The sequence below is a fragment of the Hippoglossus stenolepis genome, chromosome 10 (assembly GCF_022539355.2).
Source record: "Hippoglossus stenolepis isolate QCI-W04-F060 chromosome 10, HSTE1.2, whole genome shotgun sequence".
NCBI lineage: Eukaryota > Metazoa > Chordata > Actinopteri > Pleuronectiformes > Pleuronectidae > Hippoglossus > Hippoglossus stenolepis.
In genome coordinates, this window is record NC_061492.1 from 22066141 (window position 1) to 22083797 (window position 17657).

Below are 17657 nucleotides of genomic sequence, written 5' to 3' on the forward strand. Positions count from 1 at the left end.
AACAAACAAACAAACAAAACTCAGCTACTTTCAGTGGCTTGTTGTTCATGTGGCACAGGAGCAGCCACTCTGACAGAGCACAGGGAAGGAAAGTCACAGAACTGCTCAAGAATAAATAATGTCAGCAATAAGATAGTATGGAAGGAGAGCGGTATGAGGGAATGTTTTATGATGTAAAATTAGCCCTGTTTGACGAAAGATGTTTTTACATGACATTTAAAGCTAGAACATACAGCCTGTTAGCTTAGCATAAAGACTGGAGCAGCTCGGTTCAAGGTGACACAATCTACCCACTGGCACTTCTAATTATTTATATTTGAGTCTGTGTATCCTTTTAAATTAACTTATTTTATTATTTCCAGATTCTTTTCCTTTTAATACGTTATATTTTATCTTAGATTTTACTCACTTTGATACATTCTTTAAGAATTTTAATCATTCATCCTTTGGCATTTATTTTTCTATCTATATCTGTTCTCTTCAATGTTTCTATTATAAGCAAAAAATGTATCTATGTATGTATGTATGTGTGTGTGTGTGTGTGTGTGTGTGTGTGTGTGTGTGTGTGTGTGTGTGTGTGTGTGTGTGTGTGCATTGGGGGGGTTAAGTAAAAACACTTTGTGTTACATTACGTTTGTCCGAAAAGTGTTGCATCGATAAAGCCTGATTGATTGATTCTAATGTTCACTGATTCACATATTTTATCTGGTGCATTTTATGTGTGCAAGAAATAGAGTGTAAAAGTCTTTGTGTTATTTTAATCTAGAGGAGGTTTATCATTGGAATTGAGCTGAAAACGGAAAAAAGAAGAGGCTACAAAGCCTGTGGAGAACAGCTGCATGGTATTTGTACCCCCCCCACTATAGTTTACTCAGTGAGAATTGCAGTCCTGGATTGCAACAGGCCACAAGGGGCCTCGGAAGAAATTGAAAACAGCAGCCAAAGACGGACTGATGAGACACCAGCTGCAGGACAAAGTATAGAAGCGGTTCAGGACTGAGACACCACATCACCGAAGACAGCGGAGATGGCCGCACAGCTGACTGCACATTTTTCACCGACAAGATGTAATTATGTTATAAAATGAAGACTCACTGTTTGCACAAGCAGCTCAGCCTCTTAATTGCTGACGAGCCATTTGGAGCCCACAGCGGCGGCCGTCTCATTAGTGTCCTGCTGAGGCCAATGGGTCCAACACTGCAAATTAGGTGTGTGTACAGTATGTAGATGAATACACAGAGAATAGGTGTGAAGGTATTTGTGCTTGTATTACTTCACCCTTATTTGGGTTTGCGGAGATGCTCACCTGACAACTGCAAAGGATGCTCTGATCCTCAGCCGTAAAGGTGTTTGATATTCTCACACATTGGACAACGTCAGGTATGTCCTAAAGGAAAAAGCACAATCACATTATTATCTGTTGACACGTGAGGCTTCCCTTCTAGAGATCTGCAGCCATGATGCTCCTGGGAGATGTCGTGATTGCAATTTACAGACGTGTGACTTAGGGGGAAATAAAAAAGAGAGACAGCAGTATCAGGTCTCCAGGACTGAAGTACGGTGCCATCATCACAGAATCCTGAGAAACGTGACATGTAAAGGCAAGCACAAAGGTTTCTCCCTGCAGATAACACCATTCAGATGTGCAGGCTCCGTGTAAATGAATTAAAATATCTCGTGTTTCTGCAGGTGGGAGCCTGGAATAAAAAAATGACATCATTGACTCACAGGTCATTGCCGCGTCCCGTTCGCCAGAGGGCGCTGTGCACTCCTGTCAGCTGGTGACGTACGTGCTGCGTAGGAGTGACGTACAGGGAAGTGATTGAAAGACAACAACATATACAGTTGGCTAAGGAGCATTAAAGTGTTACGAGCTGTGGAAGAAACAGAAATGAAATGATGGCCGTGCAGTGACACTTTGAAAAATATTCGCGTGGCGCTGAAAAACCCGAACAGGTAAGTTATAGCGATGTGAATCCACTGTCACTGTTCTGCTAACGCTAGTTAGCAAGCTAGCCCAGAGTTAGCACTACTGCAGAATATTATCTGGTCAAACGGCCTCAGAACGTAAGTCTGGAGCCACCGCCTACTTACCTGTGGTCTTATTTGTGATCATATGTTATGAAATATTCGCAAACTGTTAAAACAAAGCTGCATAGCTCGCTGTGGATAAACGTAGCTACCTGGTGACAAGAAAACTACAAATCTTTGATCACCAATGAAGCTGGTCAATTGGGAAAACACATGTTCAGTCAAACAGCAGTTTAATATCTTATTTATCGTCCTTCTGTATTTGTCTGCTACGCCTGATCTCTCAAGCATTCCGGCAAAACTCTACTATCTAATCAAGGACATGGATAGAAAGGTAAAAAATATATCGAAATAATTTACAGAATATAAAATGCTAATGTTTAAATTATATATGCCGAATTCAAAAGAAGACCTGACTGGTAAGCATATGCTATTTGTTGAGTAGCTTACTCTTTGTTTATTTTGTAGAAATTAAATTAAATTTAAAAATGCCGTTTCTTTGCACGGAGTTTGGTCCAACCTTACAGAAAACTTGCTTTCATTTATTCATGCTCTGGTTTTCACTTCGTCCAACTAGACATTGTTAGAGAAAAAGAGAAGTTGTGGGTTTTATAGTAGCAAAACGTATCACTTTCATTTACACAGAGAAGTATGATTAGATTTCCCTACATGTATTTCAAGCATTTAGTTCTGATCATTGTGCGATTCAGCGAACCAAACTGTTTTCCCACAATCTAAACTTAAATATGATGACAATCGTGTAATTGACAAGTACCATTAAAAACAACTGTTGTTTCTTGTGTTGCCAGAGGTTGAATATCATTAGGACTTACAGAAAACAGTGAGGTCTTCAAACCTCTCCAATGTCTTCCGGCTGTCCACCCCAGTCACCTGCTGTGGCAAAGTCTGAAGTCGCAGTAGAGGGAGAATGTCCACTGCTGGCTGCCACCTTTGCCTACTGGGACAACATCCTGGGTCCACGCGTGCGACACATCTGGTCACCGAAGGGCGACCAACTGATGTTCCTCAGTGATGGAGAGGTCACCTTTCTGGCCAATCACACTCTCAATGGGGAGATTCTCCGCAGTGCGGAGTGTGGCGCCGTGGATGTGAAGTTCTTCGTCCTGGCAGAAAAGGGCGTCATCATTGTGTCCCTCATCTTCGACGGTGAACTGAAGGGGGACAAGAACACGTGTGCCTTGTCCATCATCCTGCCGCAGACAGAGCTGGCCTTCTACCTGCCTCTGCACACCATCTGCGTGGAGAGGCTAAAACACGCCATCCGCAAGGGCCGCATTTGGATGCAGAAGGTACCACTGATCCTTTAAGCTCTCACTCCTGGACATCGGCTTAATATTCACACAATAGTTAACAAAGATTTACACTTTACGCTTGTAAAATATACTTATCATCATTCATATCCACCCTTACTTTCCTATTTTAAAGGGGTATTAAGAAATCTATCAGCTGTGTCATCCGTTTGGGACTGCAACAACATTGGCAGAATAAGAAAGTTGCTGTCTCCCAACAGAAAGGAGTAAGTTCGCTAATTAGTTCTGAGAGCTCCTGCAGAGACAGCAAGTGAGTAGGTAATAATAAGGGCAGACAAAGCATCCTGAGACACTGCGCTTCAAAACACATCACCACCGCAGATACTGCTGTACAGGCCTATTTATCAATCTCCTGTGTTGTGCAGCTTTATCACTATTGTTAGTTTTACTGCGTCCCTCTTGTCAGACTGCTCCTCCTGACATAAATATTGCAGCAGGGCTTTATTTCGCCCGATGCACCTACAGTTTGGCCTGTTTACTGCTCTGTTAGTTTTGTTGAGGTGCGTTGAGAAACTATATAAACCATAGTCCCGGTTTCCAGGGCTCTTATAGCAAGCAAATGTGGCTTACTGGCTTTAGAGTATCCATTGTCAGTTCTTTTTGGCACAGTCACTAAACTGAAACAAAAAGTCAGTTCTTGTACTGCTGCTTGTTTTAATGGCTGAGAAACTGGACTTCTCTTAAATAAACAAGGGCATTTACTGTTTTTCATTTAACATAATAACAGAAAGATTGTTTTCGTTTTGGTATTAGTTTAAGTGTAACATCAGTCATATAATGTATTGATACAAAAATGTTCAAGCAGTATCCAACTCTGATTGTCCAAATATAACACACATTTTGAGGTGTGTTTGAAGTTGCAATACTTAATCATTTACATAAGAGCTGAAGTACAAGAAAAATGTATTCATTTTATATATTTATATCTGCACACATAAATGCTTCATGTAGATATGAAGCCCTTTTCTATATTTACTTTTTCTTAAATTGTGACATTGTGACAGTGTGACATTTTACAATGACAAAATAAACAGATCATTGCTCTTTGGAGGACACACTGTGTAAAATCGACCAGGCTGCTTTATCAGTCTATTTATGATGTATTTTATTTTGTCCACCCGATTCTAAATATTCTAAAAATACTCCTTCATCTGTTGTTTTTTTCCTTATTTTGAGAATGATGCATCCAACTGTCAAGCACTATGCTGAGCAGGTACACAGATTAGTTATGAAATCCAGAATGATAAAAAAGAGTCACTACACTGTGGTTTCAGTATTTGTGCAGAGTTTACCTTTACTGTTTCATGTTTCCTTCAACTTCAGGGCTACAACATCATCTCAGTGTTGAGCTTGGAGATTGTCCCTATCATGGAGTTGTTGGCCTCTATGAAGTCACACAGCGTGCCAGAGGATATAGATGTGAGCAACACACACGCAGGCACGCACACACACACCCCTGTAATGAATGTAAAATAAATTAAGGATGGCTCACATTGTTAACATTCATTATTGAATCCAAAGGCCTTAATAAATCTTGCCACCTAAATGTTTTAAAGTGAAGGGGGACATAACAGTTTATGATGTGAACATCGTGGTGGCAGGAACTGAAAGGAGCTGGGTCCCATGTTGAAACACACTCGCATGAAATCCTGAACAAAATCTTTTGTCTCTAATTTTGGCAAATTTCCACAATTTCATTCTTGCACAGGTTTAAATGGCCTCTATTTCAAGAGGCTTGAATTATCCAGGTTCTCTGCCTAGTTTACCACCCGGTGTGATTCAACACATTTGTTCCCGTAATGCAACAAAAAAAAGTAGCACAAAGAAGCTTCCCACAATCCTTCTCCCGCTGTTGTTTTGATGTTTTGGTGTTTCTTATTTTCATTATTCTTCCTGCAAATGTGCCCACCAGCACTTTTGTTTTTGTTGAGACCAATTTTCATTTTAAAATTGACTCATTTGTTTTTTGCTCCTGCTGAACAGATAAAAGACACGGTGCTAAATGATGATGACATCGGGGACAGCTGCCACGAGGATTTCCTCCACAAGTAAGCGCTCCGGTACAGGCAAATGGATACAGATGATGAACGGTGCCCATTTAACACCCATCAACCTACCAATGATGAGTAATGACTCTCCCCTTTACCGAAGTTTCCTCCAGAGAAAGAATGAAAGCTAAATCGCAGTAAAGCATTGAGAGTCCATTCTGACAATGACACTGCTGATTGCTCCGAGCTGCACAGGATTTGTTCTACATCCTGTGGACATGATAAAGTATCTGGAAACTGGAACGTGTTTACCTGGATCTAAAACCTATTAAGATGTTTAATTGGAAAAAAAACGTCAAGCCGAACTTATTTGAGACTGATCAAATAATTGAACTCTTTGAAATATTGTCAAAAGACCAGAATCTCAAGCAAACTACATGAGTAAATATGTACACTTTTTAAACACAATTATGAATGTAACTTGCCATGAACCCGGAGCCAGTTGCTTTCTTAATTCTTCCTTGTAAACACTTTTTCAGGGATTAGTTCCTCTGTCGAAGTGATCGTTCCTAAAAGCTGTCACTAATAATTACAGTAGCGCTAATGAAGCGAATTGGTTCTAATTAGCATGTTTTGGTCTCTTTGGTTCAGGGCCATCAGCTCTCATCTGCAGACATGCGGCTGTTCAATCGTAGTTGGAAGCAACCCAGAGAAAGTAAATAAGGTAAGTTCACTGGATTAGTGCTGCACACAGACGACATTTGGAATCCATCTGCACAGTCTGAAACGTTGTTTTGTGCTGTTCAGGGAATTTCTCAGTCTGGGATCGGAAACACAGTTACTGCTGCAACAGCAATTTTTAAAGAGAGGATGTCTGAATTAAAACAAGACAAGTTGAGCACAATAAATGAGAAGGAAATTTGATGAATGCACACTATATAGTTTTCACAGCGGTCTTCAGTAGAAGCTATGAACAGTTTGAGGTGAAACAATGTGAAAATGTTGTATCACGATTATAGGGAACCAGATTATCATCACAGTATCAGTGCTATCATGGTATTATAAATGTGCTGACAATGTTCAAATAGTACTGATAAACAAACTGAAATAATTTCACTAAGCTTTATATTTAAATAATATATTTATCATCAATAAAAACAATAATGTAGCTCCAACATCCTATCAAAATCAAACAACCACAAGGAACAAACTATGTGTAAGAACAATACAACCATATGTAAACAAACACCGTGTAAGATGTTGATCACACATACAATTTAAAAACAAAACAAGTTGCAACCAGCAACAGCTTTAGTTTGCCCAATGAACATCAAAAGCCTGCACAGTCTTAACTGTAGTTTATTTGGCTTGAGGCCTGAACTGAGCACTAATTAAAACAAGATCTTTATTTGTATCTACCAGGTAGCCTCAAGCCAGATTAAGCTCTGAAAGCAAAAATAAGCTTCTTCAGTAATTTCTGTGCTGATTTTGCAGCAATTCACCTTTGTTTCAATCCAACAATCAACAAAAGGCTGTTTATTTTCTGCCCTTGTTTGGAAAAAGAATATTAAATACAACATGATTGCATAACCTTACACAACCCCTATTGTGTCAAACAGTTTCATTCCGGTTCTGTTTTGTTCTAAAATGTCCAAAGCTGTTCCTCTATTGAAAGTTCTTTTTTTGACAAGTGTGACCGTGTTTTCTTGCAGATTGTGCGAACGCTCTGTGTCTTCCTCACCCCGGCCGAGAGGAAGTGCTCTCGTCTCTGCAAGGCGGATTCTTCCTTTAAATATGACACAGGCCTGTTTGTACAGGGTCTGCTCAAGGTAGTCACCAGTTCCCTCTCATTAGTATAATGTGGTTTGAATTAGAACCTGGTGCTTTCTTTTGCCTGCTTGTGTGATCTCGCCCAGTCCGTGTTCTGACTGGTTTGGTCTGGTTTTTCTTCAGACCTGAAATAGTTGCATTAAGATATTCTTTATTACAACACTGCACAAGATTCAGATCTGTTTCATCTGAGCTTTTTTAATGTGGTCTCCATAAGGTTTTAAGTTTTACTAGGGCAACTGCAATATGCAAAGTAGGATAATGGCACATCTAGTTTTTTTCTTGGTTTGTTCTAGTTCAGTTAGTTTGTGGTTTTAGAAAAGTTGCCAGACTATTTACGCTATAGGGTATAACGCTGTGTAGGAAGTCCACAGGAATGAGAGCAGCAAAACAATCAGCAGAAAGCTCGGTAGAGTTGTTCGTTCCATCAACACAGTCGGCATAGAACATGCTGGCTGTGTTGTGGATCTTATTTTACATTTCCATGTAAAATACAGTGAGAGACAAGAAGAATTGGCCTAGGGAGAAACAACAGAAAAGGATATTGGAATCTCCTTGCTTGCAGAATGTGGAATTATTTATTAAAGCTTCTTCACACATATGTGACATAGACAGAATGTTTTTGAAAAGCTACTCTGATATTCACCCTTTTTTTTTGTTTTGCATTTCTATAAGCGTCTGCTTCCTTTTTGCTTTTCTCCCTATTGTTGTTGTTGTTTCTTCTTTTATAAACACCGTGTGTCCTGTGCTCTTTAAATTGGGTCAAGACATGAATAATATTAACATGTTATCACACATCACATTAAAAGATGATCATAGCAGGTTGTAAGATTATTCCAGTGTTGGCAGGTTGTCGATACATGTTTCATAAGGTTTTTTATTTTTTTATTCCCAGGACTCCACGGGCAGCTTTGTCCTGCCCTTCCGCCAGGTGCTCTACTCACCGTACCCAACCACTCACATCGACGTCGACATCAACACTGTAAAGCAGATGCCACCGTGCCACGAGCACATGTACAACCAGCGGCGCTACATGCGGTCAGAGCTGAGCACGCTCTGGAAGACGGACAGCGAGGAGGACATACCCCCAGACACAGTCATTCACACTGATGAATCCTTCACACCTGACCTGTAAGACATAAACATATCCATTGATATACAATTTTAATTTGCACTTTTTTACACTTCCCAGGACGTGGAAGAAGAAAAGGTGTACTTTTCTCCCGCTCAAATTTAACATTGTAACTTCTATGTCTTTATTCTTAGGAATATATTTCAGGACGTAATGCATAATGACACTTTGGTGAAGTCATTTATCGACGAGGTAAGTCTATAGCAACATTTTTATTTTTTGTTGTCCCTCTAAAAAGGGAAAGTAAGTCATCTTAATCAAGTCATGGGGAGAAAACTAGAATTACCGCACTGCGGTTGTATGCCTCTGCTAACCAGTGCAGTTTCTGTGTACAGATTTCAAAATACTTTTTTTTCCCAGATTCATATAAGGTCACTGACCTTTGACCACTGTGAATGTACATAAGTAATATGTACACAGAAACTGCACTGGTTAGCGGAGGCATACAACCGCAGTGCAGTAATTCTAGTTTACTTATTGTATCCAAGTATATAAGTGTTATAAGTACAAATAAGTATAAGAACTATTATATATTATATTACATCAACGTATTGTTTGAAATAGCCTCAAAGTTTATTCCTGGCTGCAGCTCGTACTTGAAACTTGAGCCTCCATAACACTGACGTAATCTCTAGAGCCCATAGGTTCTAAGCATAAGAATTTATTCCCAAGGGTCGCAACCCATCATCTTTCCATGAAAGTGACCCCAGAGTTGTGCTTACACGTTTTTCTCATGACAACAGCAATAGTTTTTTTCTCAAGGTTAGCACAAAGAAGGAAGGGGGGATGTGTAATATTCTAATCTTTTCTTTTGTAGCCCAGACTTCTAATTGACATCCTGTGTTGTACCCAGGTGTTCATGCTGAAGCCGGGCCTGTCCCTGCGGAGCACCTATCTGGCCCAGTTCCTGCTGCTGCTCCACAGGAAAGCCCTCACACTGCTCAAGTACATCGAGGACGAAACGTAAGAGTTCTCACTAATACAACTACAATTCAAATAACGAAAGGGATTAACATGTGGCTATTGACACGGCACTCACACAAGCTGCAACAAAAAGAAACAAATGAAAAATCAAAATACCAAATCTAATAGTTCAATTGCATTCTGTCTTTGTTTTTACTACACTGCGGTACAGCCATTACCCTTGCTTAGAACATCATCACTGATCACCGCTGGCCCCCCACAGGACACACAGCCAGAAATAACTTTAAGCCCTGTCATCTGTAGCCTGATGTAACACACGTACTGTTCTGAAGCTTAGAGTCAAAATAGTCAGGTCAGTGATTTTTTTTTCTGCATCTGTTCATCTTATCTGTGAGGTTTGGCTGTACAGGGGTGAGGATATGGCAACCCCCTAGTGACAAATTACCAAATACATGGTGAAAGGGACCAGATAACACTGACTCCAGCTGTGGAACAGCTGTTAGTCCTGGGTGAGGACCCAGCTGAACCAAATCTCAAACACCATTAGGTAAATAGAGGAGAGGAACACACTCTCAGAGCTCCGAGTGCAGAGAGGGGTGTGACTTTACTGGTAATAACTGTGTATTGCTTTGAAATGCATGTGAACATGGTGAAGTTATAGCGATTCAGTTTACCGGAGGTGTAAAACAGACACTTAATGAACAGATGAAGCTGAATAGCAGTACGTCATATACAGAGAAAAAGGAACACATGGTCGGGTTACCATTCAGGGGAAGTACAGAGAACACAGGCACCTTTCTGCTGAGCAGCAAAGGCAACTCATGATCGGATGAGTCATCGCTCAGCCTGTGCTGAATGTGTAGTCGTGACGTGTAGCACAAGAATAATCAAGAATCTGTTTCTTTTTTCTTCTTCTATATATATATATATATATTAGGGCTGGGCAACAATTAAAAGTTTTAATCCTGATTAATCGCATGATTTCCCTGATTAATCACGATTAATCGCATTTGTATACGCAAAATCCAATAATGAATTCAAAAGTAGTGTATAGCGCACTTTTATTTTAAATGTTCTGCCATATGAACGAAAGTGCCATAACATTTGTTGTGCAAACACTTTTAACATCAGCATTTTAATACAGTAGCAGTTAAATAAAATATTCAGTGTAAATCTCAACTTAAACAATGTTATCAAAGCAAATACAAAATTAAAGCTCATTGCCACTGCCAGGGCATTAATGTTATCCTGTTTGTTATGAAAAAGAAAAAAACTGGCCACAATCATATCATTAAAACAGGCAATTTCTGAGGTAACAGCAGAAACATTTTACTTTCTTCAGGGAGCAGCATAACCAGTCTAGTACCAAATGTCCCTGTTAGGGTGAGACACCAGAAAACACTTTCAGTGCAGTTTGTCAATTCCTAGAACTTGACACTGTTATTTTAAATGTACTGCCATATGAACTAAAGTGCCATAACATTTGTTGTGCAAACAAACACTTAACATCAGCATTTTTATATAGTAGCAGTTAAATAAAATAAATACTTTGTGTAAATCTCAACTTAAACAATGTTATCAAAACAAACACAAAACTAAAGCTTATTTCCACTGCCAGGGCATTAATGTTAGAGTGTGGTGAAGCACCAAAAAGTTCACGGCTGGCATTTACTGTGCAGAGGACTAGTCTGTAAAGTCCATGTTTATACTGGATTTCCTTTGGTCAAAAAAGAACCAGAAAACACTTTCAGTGCAGTTTGTAGATTCCTAAAACTTGATGTTTTTTACTCCTCTGCACTAAGCCAGTTGCTAAGGCACACCAGATTATTTACATTTTCAGATGATAAAGAAGCTCTCTTGTTCTGGACAATATGACCAGCAAGAGAAAACAACCTTTCGCAGGGGACGGAGGTTGCCGGTGTGGCCAAGTACTTCTGTGCATAGGGGGCCAGCCTGCTGTGTGAGCCTGCATGTTTGGACCACCACTCTAATGGACAGGAATCTGAACTGATGGCGGGCTCTGCTCTGTATTGACGCACACTGTTCTCAATTGAGTCTTCTTCCTGTTCAGAATCAGACTCAGATGAAACAGCCAATAGGGTTAACTTTTTTTTTGGTGGCTCTGAGTTTTTTTCTTCCCTAGGTTTCTCTGCAATAACCCTCTGTTCCTTGACTAAGTTGGTGACTGAGGCCCACACCTCACTCCTCACTCAGCTCTGGGTATACACTTGAGGTCCTTGAATCTAGGGTCCAATGCAGTAGCAATCTTCAGATATGCAATGTTGGCATTTCCCTTGCGTGTCTCCATGTCATTTCTGAATGTAGACTTGAACCTGGTCACGTAGGCAGGGTCATCACCTGAGCTCTCCATCACCCGGGACAGATGGCAAAAAGCAGGCACAGAGCATGAGACATACTTTTCTCCTCCCAAAAGTTCAGTCAAATACCTGCAACAGAAAATCAACTCCACTTCAGTCAAAAATAAATTGCATTCACAGTACAGTATACACAAAAAATATCCTCTACATATTCATGCTGCATTTACACATTTACACTATTTCTCTCTTACATGCACTCAGACAGGATAGTGAGAAATATGATGTAAAACATACCTGCAAGGCTCCAGTAGCGTTTCCAACCTCTGCAGTTTGTCCATTTCAGCTGTAGTTGGCATGACAATCTTGGTGTTTGTGGTGAGGACGTCCCTCAGTGGCTGTTCGTTTCTGCGGATGCTTTTTATCATGTCCAGAGTAGAATGCCATCTGGTTTGAACGTCTTGCATAAGCGACTCCTTCTTCTGTCCATGTTCAACTTGTTGTTGCTCTAATTCTGCTGCACTTGTTGGACTGTGTTTAAAGTGCCCCACAACCTTTCTGCACTTGGCCAGGACATTGTCAAATGCATTGTTATGCAGAGATACTGTGACAGAACGCTGGAGACTGTGCGCGAAGCAGGGGACATGATCAAAAGGGTTAGCCGAAGCCTCGCTCCACTGTCTGTTTCGTTGAATGATTTGCTGGTATCAACTGTGTGTTTTGCATTTAGGTGATATTTTAGACTGGAAGTACTCCGGTGATAAGAAAATTCAACTTGGCAGTGGTTACAAATAACTTTGGTTCTGTCGACTACTGGCCTGGAAGAACTTAAAATGAAAAGGCTGGCCATGTAAAAATCTTCTCCATGTTTGTTTATTCGCCAATTCTTTTCTTTTCCGGTTCCGCAGCAGTCAGCAACAGACTTTCACAAAATAAAAGCCTGTGAGCAACAGACTTTTACAATAATACAATAAATAATAAAACCTGCGCTAATGCGCGATAAAATAATTGTTGCCGTTAAATAATTGATGAGTTAACGCGATTATAACTAGTTAACTTGCCCAGCCCTAATATATATATATATATATATATATATATATATATATATATATATATATATATATATATATACACGTGTGTGTGTATATCATTTTTGTTTGTAAAATAATTGAACAACACATGGATGGAACTTGGTGTGAATCTTTCTAAGCAGTGTTTCTCACCTACAGTAGACAACTGTATGCTTGTTGTTTGATTTTACCCAGTGATAGTGTATCTACTGATTTTATGCTAAATCTTGAATCCTGGCTTCTGAAGATGGTAAAATCGTAATGGATGTTTTAACGGCCACCATTGTGGGTAGGACTTCTCCCAGTGCTGCTGATCATCAATCTGACACAGCGAGGGAAAGAGAGGCACAAAGCACTGTCCTCCTGTTCTTTTGGATGCCTTTCTGACCGGTATTTACTGAGTGCTTCTGACCATGTCTCTGCTCTGATCTCCTATTTGCTCCAGGTCCCGCCTACGCAAATGTAGCATGAGCAGGCAGTTTTAAAATTTTACATGATATACTTAATTAAATTGCAGAATTAAACGTTTTTGATAACAGCACTAGCTTTTCTCCTGCAAATTCTCAATCTGTACACACATCTCTCTCACACAGGGGGATGGGGGGATGGTTTTTTGATCATTCTGGTTTAAAGGGAAGGTATCTACCATCATCCCTCCTTTAACCGCTTATCAGACCTGATCCCTATTGTCTATTTTCATGATCTGACTTTGTGCTTCTCTGTAAGACCAGAATAGCAGAAATGTTCTCACTTAAAAAAACCTGCCGGGCTTTATCAGAAAATAACCCAACATCACACAGTCAAACGTTTGACGTTTTCAGTCTGGTTAAAAAAAAAAAGGTCACTTGAGTCGTTTGTCATTTGAATCATTTTCGTATTCCCCTGCTTCGGCTTTTGTCTTTCAAAAGGGACAATCCAAATGATGTATATGTATGTAGAGAGGAGTATAAAAAGTCTGTGCTTGAGTTTAGCACCAGCTAAATGAGCATGTAGTCCTCAGCAGGCAGGCAGAACTCGGCAGAACACCGGCACTCACTGTTTATGGTACACGGTGCACATGAGAGGATTCTGCATGGTGTGCCAATACTTGGATTATTGGCCTGACCTGAGCTGCCCCCTGCAGTTGCAGGTGCTACAGATAAAATCAAATTCTATTTGAAATACTGGCTGCAATTTCAATATAAGCATATGCTACATTTCTGTTTTATAAATCATTTTTAAAGGAATATTTGTTACTGGACTGTTGGTCAGACAAAACAAGAATGTGGAAGACAATACTTTGAGCTGTGGTAAACTACGACTGGCAGTTTCTGTAATTTTATAGACAATAAATAAAAAATAAACAGCTGAGCCTTGCATCACAGGACAGCACTGGTTTGTAAGAAAAAGGGCAAATAATTCATGTTGGAAAGAAACTAGGAAGACGTGGCTGGTTGTCTAGCAACACAGGACGATGAATCCTCAGCATCACCTGAGAATGACTGCTTCCCCTTTTATGTGCCGATTGAAGCGAATACTGTGTTGAGTCATAATGATGTAAAGGACATGCCATTGCTTCACAGCCACACAACCCTGAGAGACTCTGGAGTGCAGCCAGCCATGACAACATCATCATCATCAAAACACCAAATGATGCTTTTATGATCATCATTTTAATCACTGACAAGAAATTCTCATTTCTCTACCCCCCGCAGGCACACAAATGGAGACTATGCCAGGTTGTAAGGTGACCTGGTGGCTTTTGATGGCCTCACACCACATTTGACATTAATTCACCTTTCAGTCAGTTCCTAGAATGTTCACTCAGTGATAAAACAAGTTAAAAACTGCTACTTTAGCTTTGCACTCAACTAAATCCATCGACTTTAGCTGCTCTCTGGAGACCCCCTTCAGTACCTTGTAAAAGAAATAGGAATAATTGTGTCTTGAGTCACGCTCTGGTCCCTTTAAGGTTACAGTAACCACCTTCTGGCTCCGCTCCAGAAGCACCTTCTTTATTCCAGACAATTCATCCGAGACTTTGCAGTCCGCCATGTCATTAGCATCTCTGCATTTTTTCATGCCATCCTCCCTGTGGTGACTTGGTCGAGGCTCCATCTGGGCTAGACGCATCCTTGTGTGCTCGCCATCAGTGGACTGACCTTTCCGCTCCTTTTAGGACAGCAGTCACACCATATTTAATCTAGTTTTACACATCTTGCTTTGCTCTTGTGTGTGAAAGATGTTTAAAGTCTTGCAGCAAGTGTTTCTTTATGCTACAGTAGTATTTAGTCAGTCTTGACTATCTGTAACCTCCTGACCCAGGCTTAAATTTCTTATTATCAGCTATAAAGTTTCAGACTATTATTCTACTTACTCTAACTTTAGAAAAATGTTGCCTTATTTAAATGTTAGTGCTCATTTGTCAGTGTCCTAACACCCTGGCTCTAAGAAACCCAAACCAAAGATTCTCTTACACATAATATGCACTCTAAATTAATTTCTTAGTTATGTAGAAACACAAATCTATGTGCTCGCAAAATACTTAGACAACAAACACACACAGACACACACACACACAATCAAGAAAAAAAACTGTTTTCTACTTTCAAAACTTCACTTTCATTGCTCCAAATTTATCTTGGCATCCTACTACATTTCAGACATTAACATTTCTAGGATCAGTGCTTGTGAAGCTCAGCTTTTTCAGGAAGGCTCAAGAACGGTGGTTGAGCCTCAAGAGTTGAAGCACAGTTTTAAGTTCTCAAAGAGAGATTTATCTGAAGTTAAAATTCAGGAGGAAAAGGAGAATGGACAACCAGTGCAACGCGGTTGTACCTTAGAACCAACACATCAGAGTGATCCTTTGTTATATTTTGGGTTTATTTAGATATAATTATACAGAAATCACAAATTTTGTTAAACTAAATATTACGACAAATGTGGCCACAAAGCATTACCGATTAGATTTTTTTTTCCTTTCTCCTTACAGTGCTTCCAAATGAGATGTTTCCACACAAAGTAAAAACACGAACATACCTCACTGTTGAGAAAATACTAACCACACAAGCAAAACCATTATTCTTGTGCTCGGGTGAAAGCATATAAGCGGTCTTGTTTATGGCGTTGGTAACAATCTAATGTCTAAGGGCGTGCAATCTTCCAGGTGTCTTGACAAGATTGTTTATGCTCACTTGCCATGCTGTAGCGGCATACATAATTCATAGTGGCATAGCATTCCTGTGCACAGCTGCAACCCAACTAGATGCTAATGCAAATCCTCTGACCCTGAGTATTGTAGGTTGTTTACGCTTACACCACAGTATAAATATTTCCTCACCTTCCTTCCCAGGCAAAAGGGGAAGAAGCCGTTTAGATCCTTGCGCAATTTAAAGACGGACCTGGATCTGACAGTGGAGGGAGACCTGAGCATCATAATGGCCTTCGCTGAGAAGCTGAGAGCGGGGCTGCACTCGTTTGTGTTTGGGAAGCCATTCTACACCAGCATGCAGGAGCGAGATGTACTCATGACCTTGTGACTCTTATTCTTCATGTGCACTTTATTTATTGGAAAGTTAACTAAAACATTTTTTTGTGATATTGTTTTTATTTTTATTTGTCTCAATGTTACATTAAAGCATGCGGATGTTGATTTGTGAGATTAGCCTGAATATTTGTTTCTGCTTTGCTGGAATGAAAAGAACATTTTGCCTTCCTTTTGTGTGTCGATCAACACAAGATTGATTGTTGCTGCTGTTATGAGCCATTACAATTAATGTTTTGATATATTGCCTTGATCAACTGTAAGCGTAATGTGAGTTTAATATTTTAAGACGACATAAATTATTCTCTGTGGAATGAATTATTCATGTGTTCTTTGCCTTCTGCTAACAAAGGGTGTGTATTAATTTATGGTGTTAAAATTGGCTGAGGTGCCCACCAGGACACTTGCAATTTAAATTAAATTATATTAATGAAAGCAAGTTATTTTTTTTCTTCACAGCCTGTGTTATACAACAACCTTGACTGGCCTTTGAACCTTTTGAACTTGTGGATTGCCTGTTAGAAAAAATCAAATTATGACTGTGTGCTGAATGTGAACAGGTCTGGTGACATTAAAAAAAGGTTGTGACTAATTTTAGCATTTGGAAAAAAACACAGAGGGTCTGTTAATGAAATCTTACCACAATCTCTCGTTATAAAGCAGATCTCTTTCTGTAGAGTGTCTATATAAATGACTTTACATAGTTGTCCAGTAAATGGATCTGCACTGGTTTATTTTCCTCCCACAGGAACCCAACTTTGCTGTCAGGATTATAAGGACATTTGTGTCTTAAAGTAAATCTGTTTTGTTTATTTGCTTTTAAAATATGCTTCCAAAAATGCTCATTATTTTGAGGTTGTTATATGTTGAGTCGATAATTATATTACAATTATACCGCATGTGTGTACAATTTTAAATCTGGAGCCTTTTTTTCCACTTGTATATGTTTAGCAGACCATGTTTGTTGCTTTATCTGCTCCTTTTCTTTTTACTTAATAGACTCATTCACTTTGTTGTAACAGTGAACTTTTGTCTTAGTGTTCAGATGGGGCAATCAATAATAAAAACTGCTCTAACAAACATCACATCTTTTAGACTGCTTTCAGTTTCTTTAGTCAGTAAACACAGACCGACCCATTTGGAATGAGGAAGCATATGATTGAAGTAAGAATAGAATTGCAAAACATGTTGAGAGCTGACACAATAGTTTCATTTTGATTTCGTAAACTGCAAGCTCCATAGATTTGGTCCCTTTCAGATTTGAAGCTGATCTTTTAACTTAAAGCTTTGAGATATTTCCAGGAATGGAAACTCAGTGTGGTCAATATGAGACACATACATGAGACAGGATGAATCTTAATGATTGTGGAGATCCATTGACTTTCCCTCTGTCTGGGCATCTGAGTTAGATGTGAAAGTCCCTCACATAGACACTACAATGTACTGTTGGTTGGCCCTTTATCTATAACCTGACCTTGGGTACTGCTTAGAGATGGAATGGAGTATCTGTGGA

The 17657-nt window shown here is 39.6% G+C and overlaps 1 protein-coding gene across 1 annotated transcript; it reads left to right on the forward strand.

Annotated features, from left to right (window-relative positions):
• Positions 1–1768: 1768 nt before the first annotated feature.
• On the forward strand, positions 1769–17229 carry c9orf72 (C9orf72-SMCR8 complex subunit). Its single transcript, XM_035168490.2, has 10 exons — positions 1769–1956; positions 2841–3341; positions 4686–4781; positions 5346–5410; positions 6002–6074; positions 7063–7179; positions 8076–8311; positions 8447–8504; positions 9166–9275; positions 15953–17229. The coding sequence occupies exons 2-10, from the start codon at positions 2895–2897 to the stop codon at positions 16137–16139; spliced, it is 1389 nt and encodes a 462-aa protein (XP_035024381.1). The 5' UTR covers positions 1769–1956; positions 2841–2894; the 3' UTR covers positions 16140–17229.
• Positions 17230–17657: the final 428 nt, after the last annotated feature.

What these genes read in the sequence shown, in the direction of transcription:
- c9orf72 (XM_035168490.2), top strand. Translation starts at nt 2,895, where the DNA reads ATGTCTTCCGGCTGTCCACCCCAGTCACCTGCTGTGGCAAAGTCTGAA. An exon ending in GCCGCATTTGGATGCAGAAG is followed by an intron (nt 3,342 to 4,685) that starts GTACCACTGATC and finishes CTTCAACTTCAG; the next exon opens with GGCTACAACATCATCTCAGT. An exon ending in GAATCCTTCACACCTGACCT is followed by an intron (nt 8,312 to 8,446) that starts GTAAGACATAAA and finishes CTTTATTCTTAG; the next exon opens with GAATATATTTCAGGACGTAA.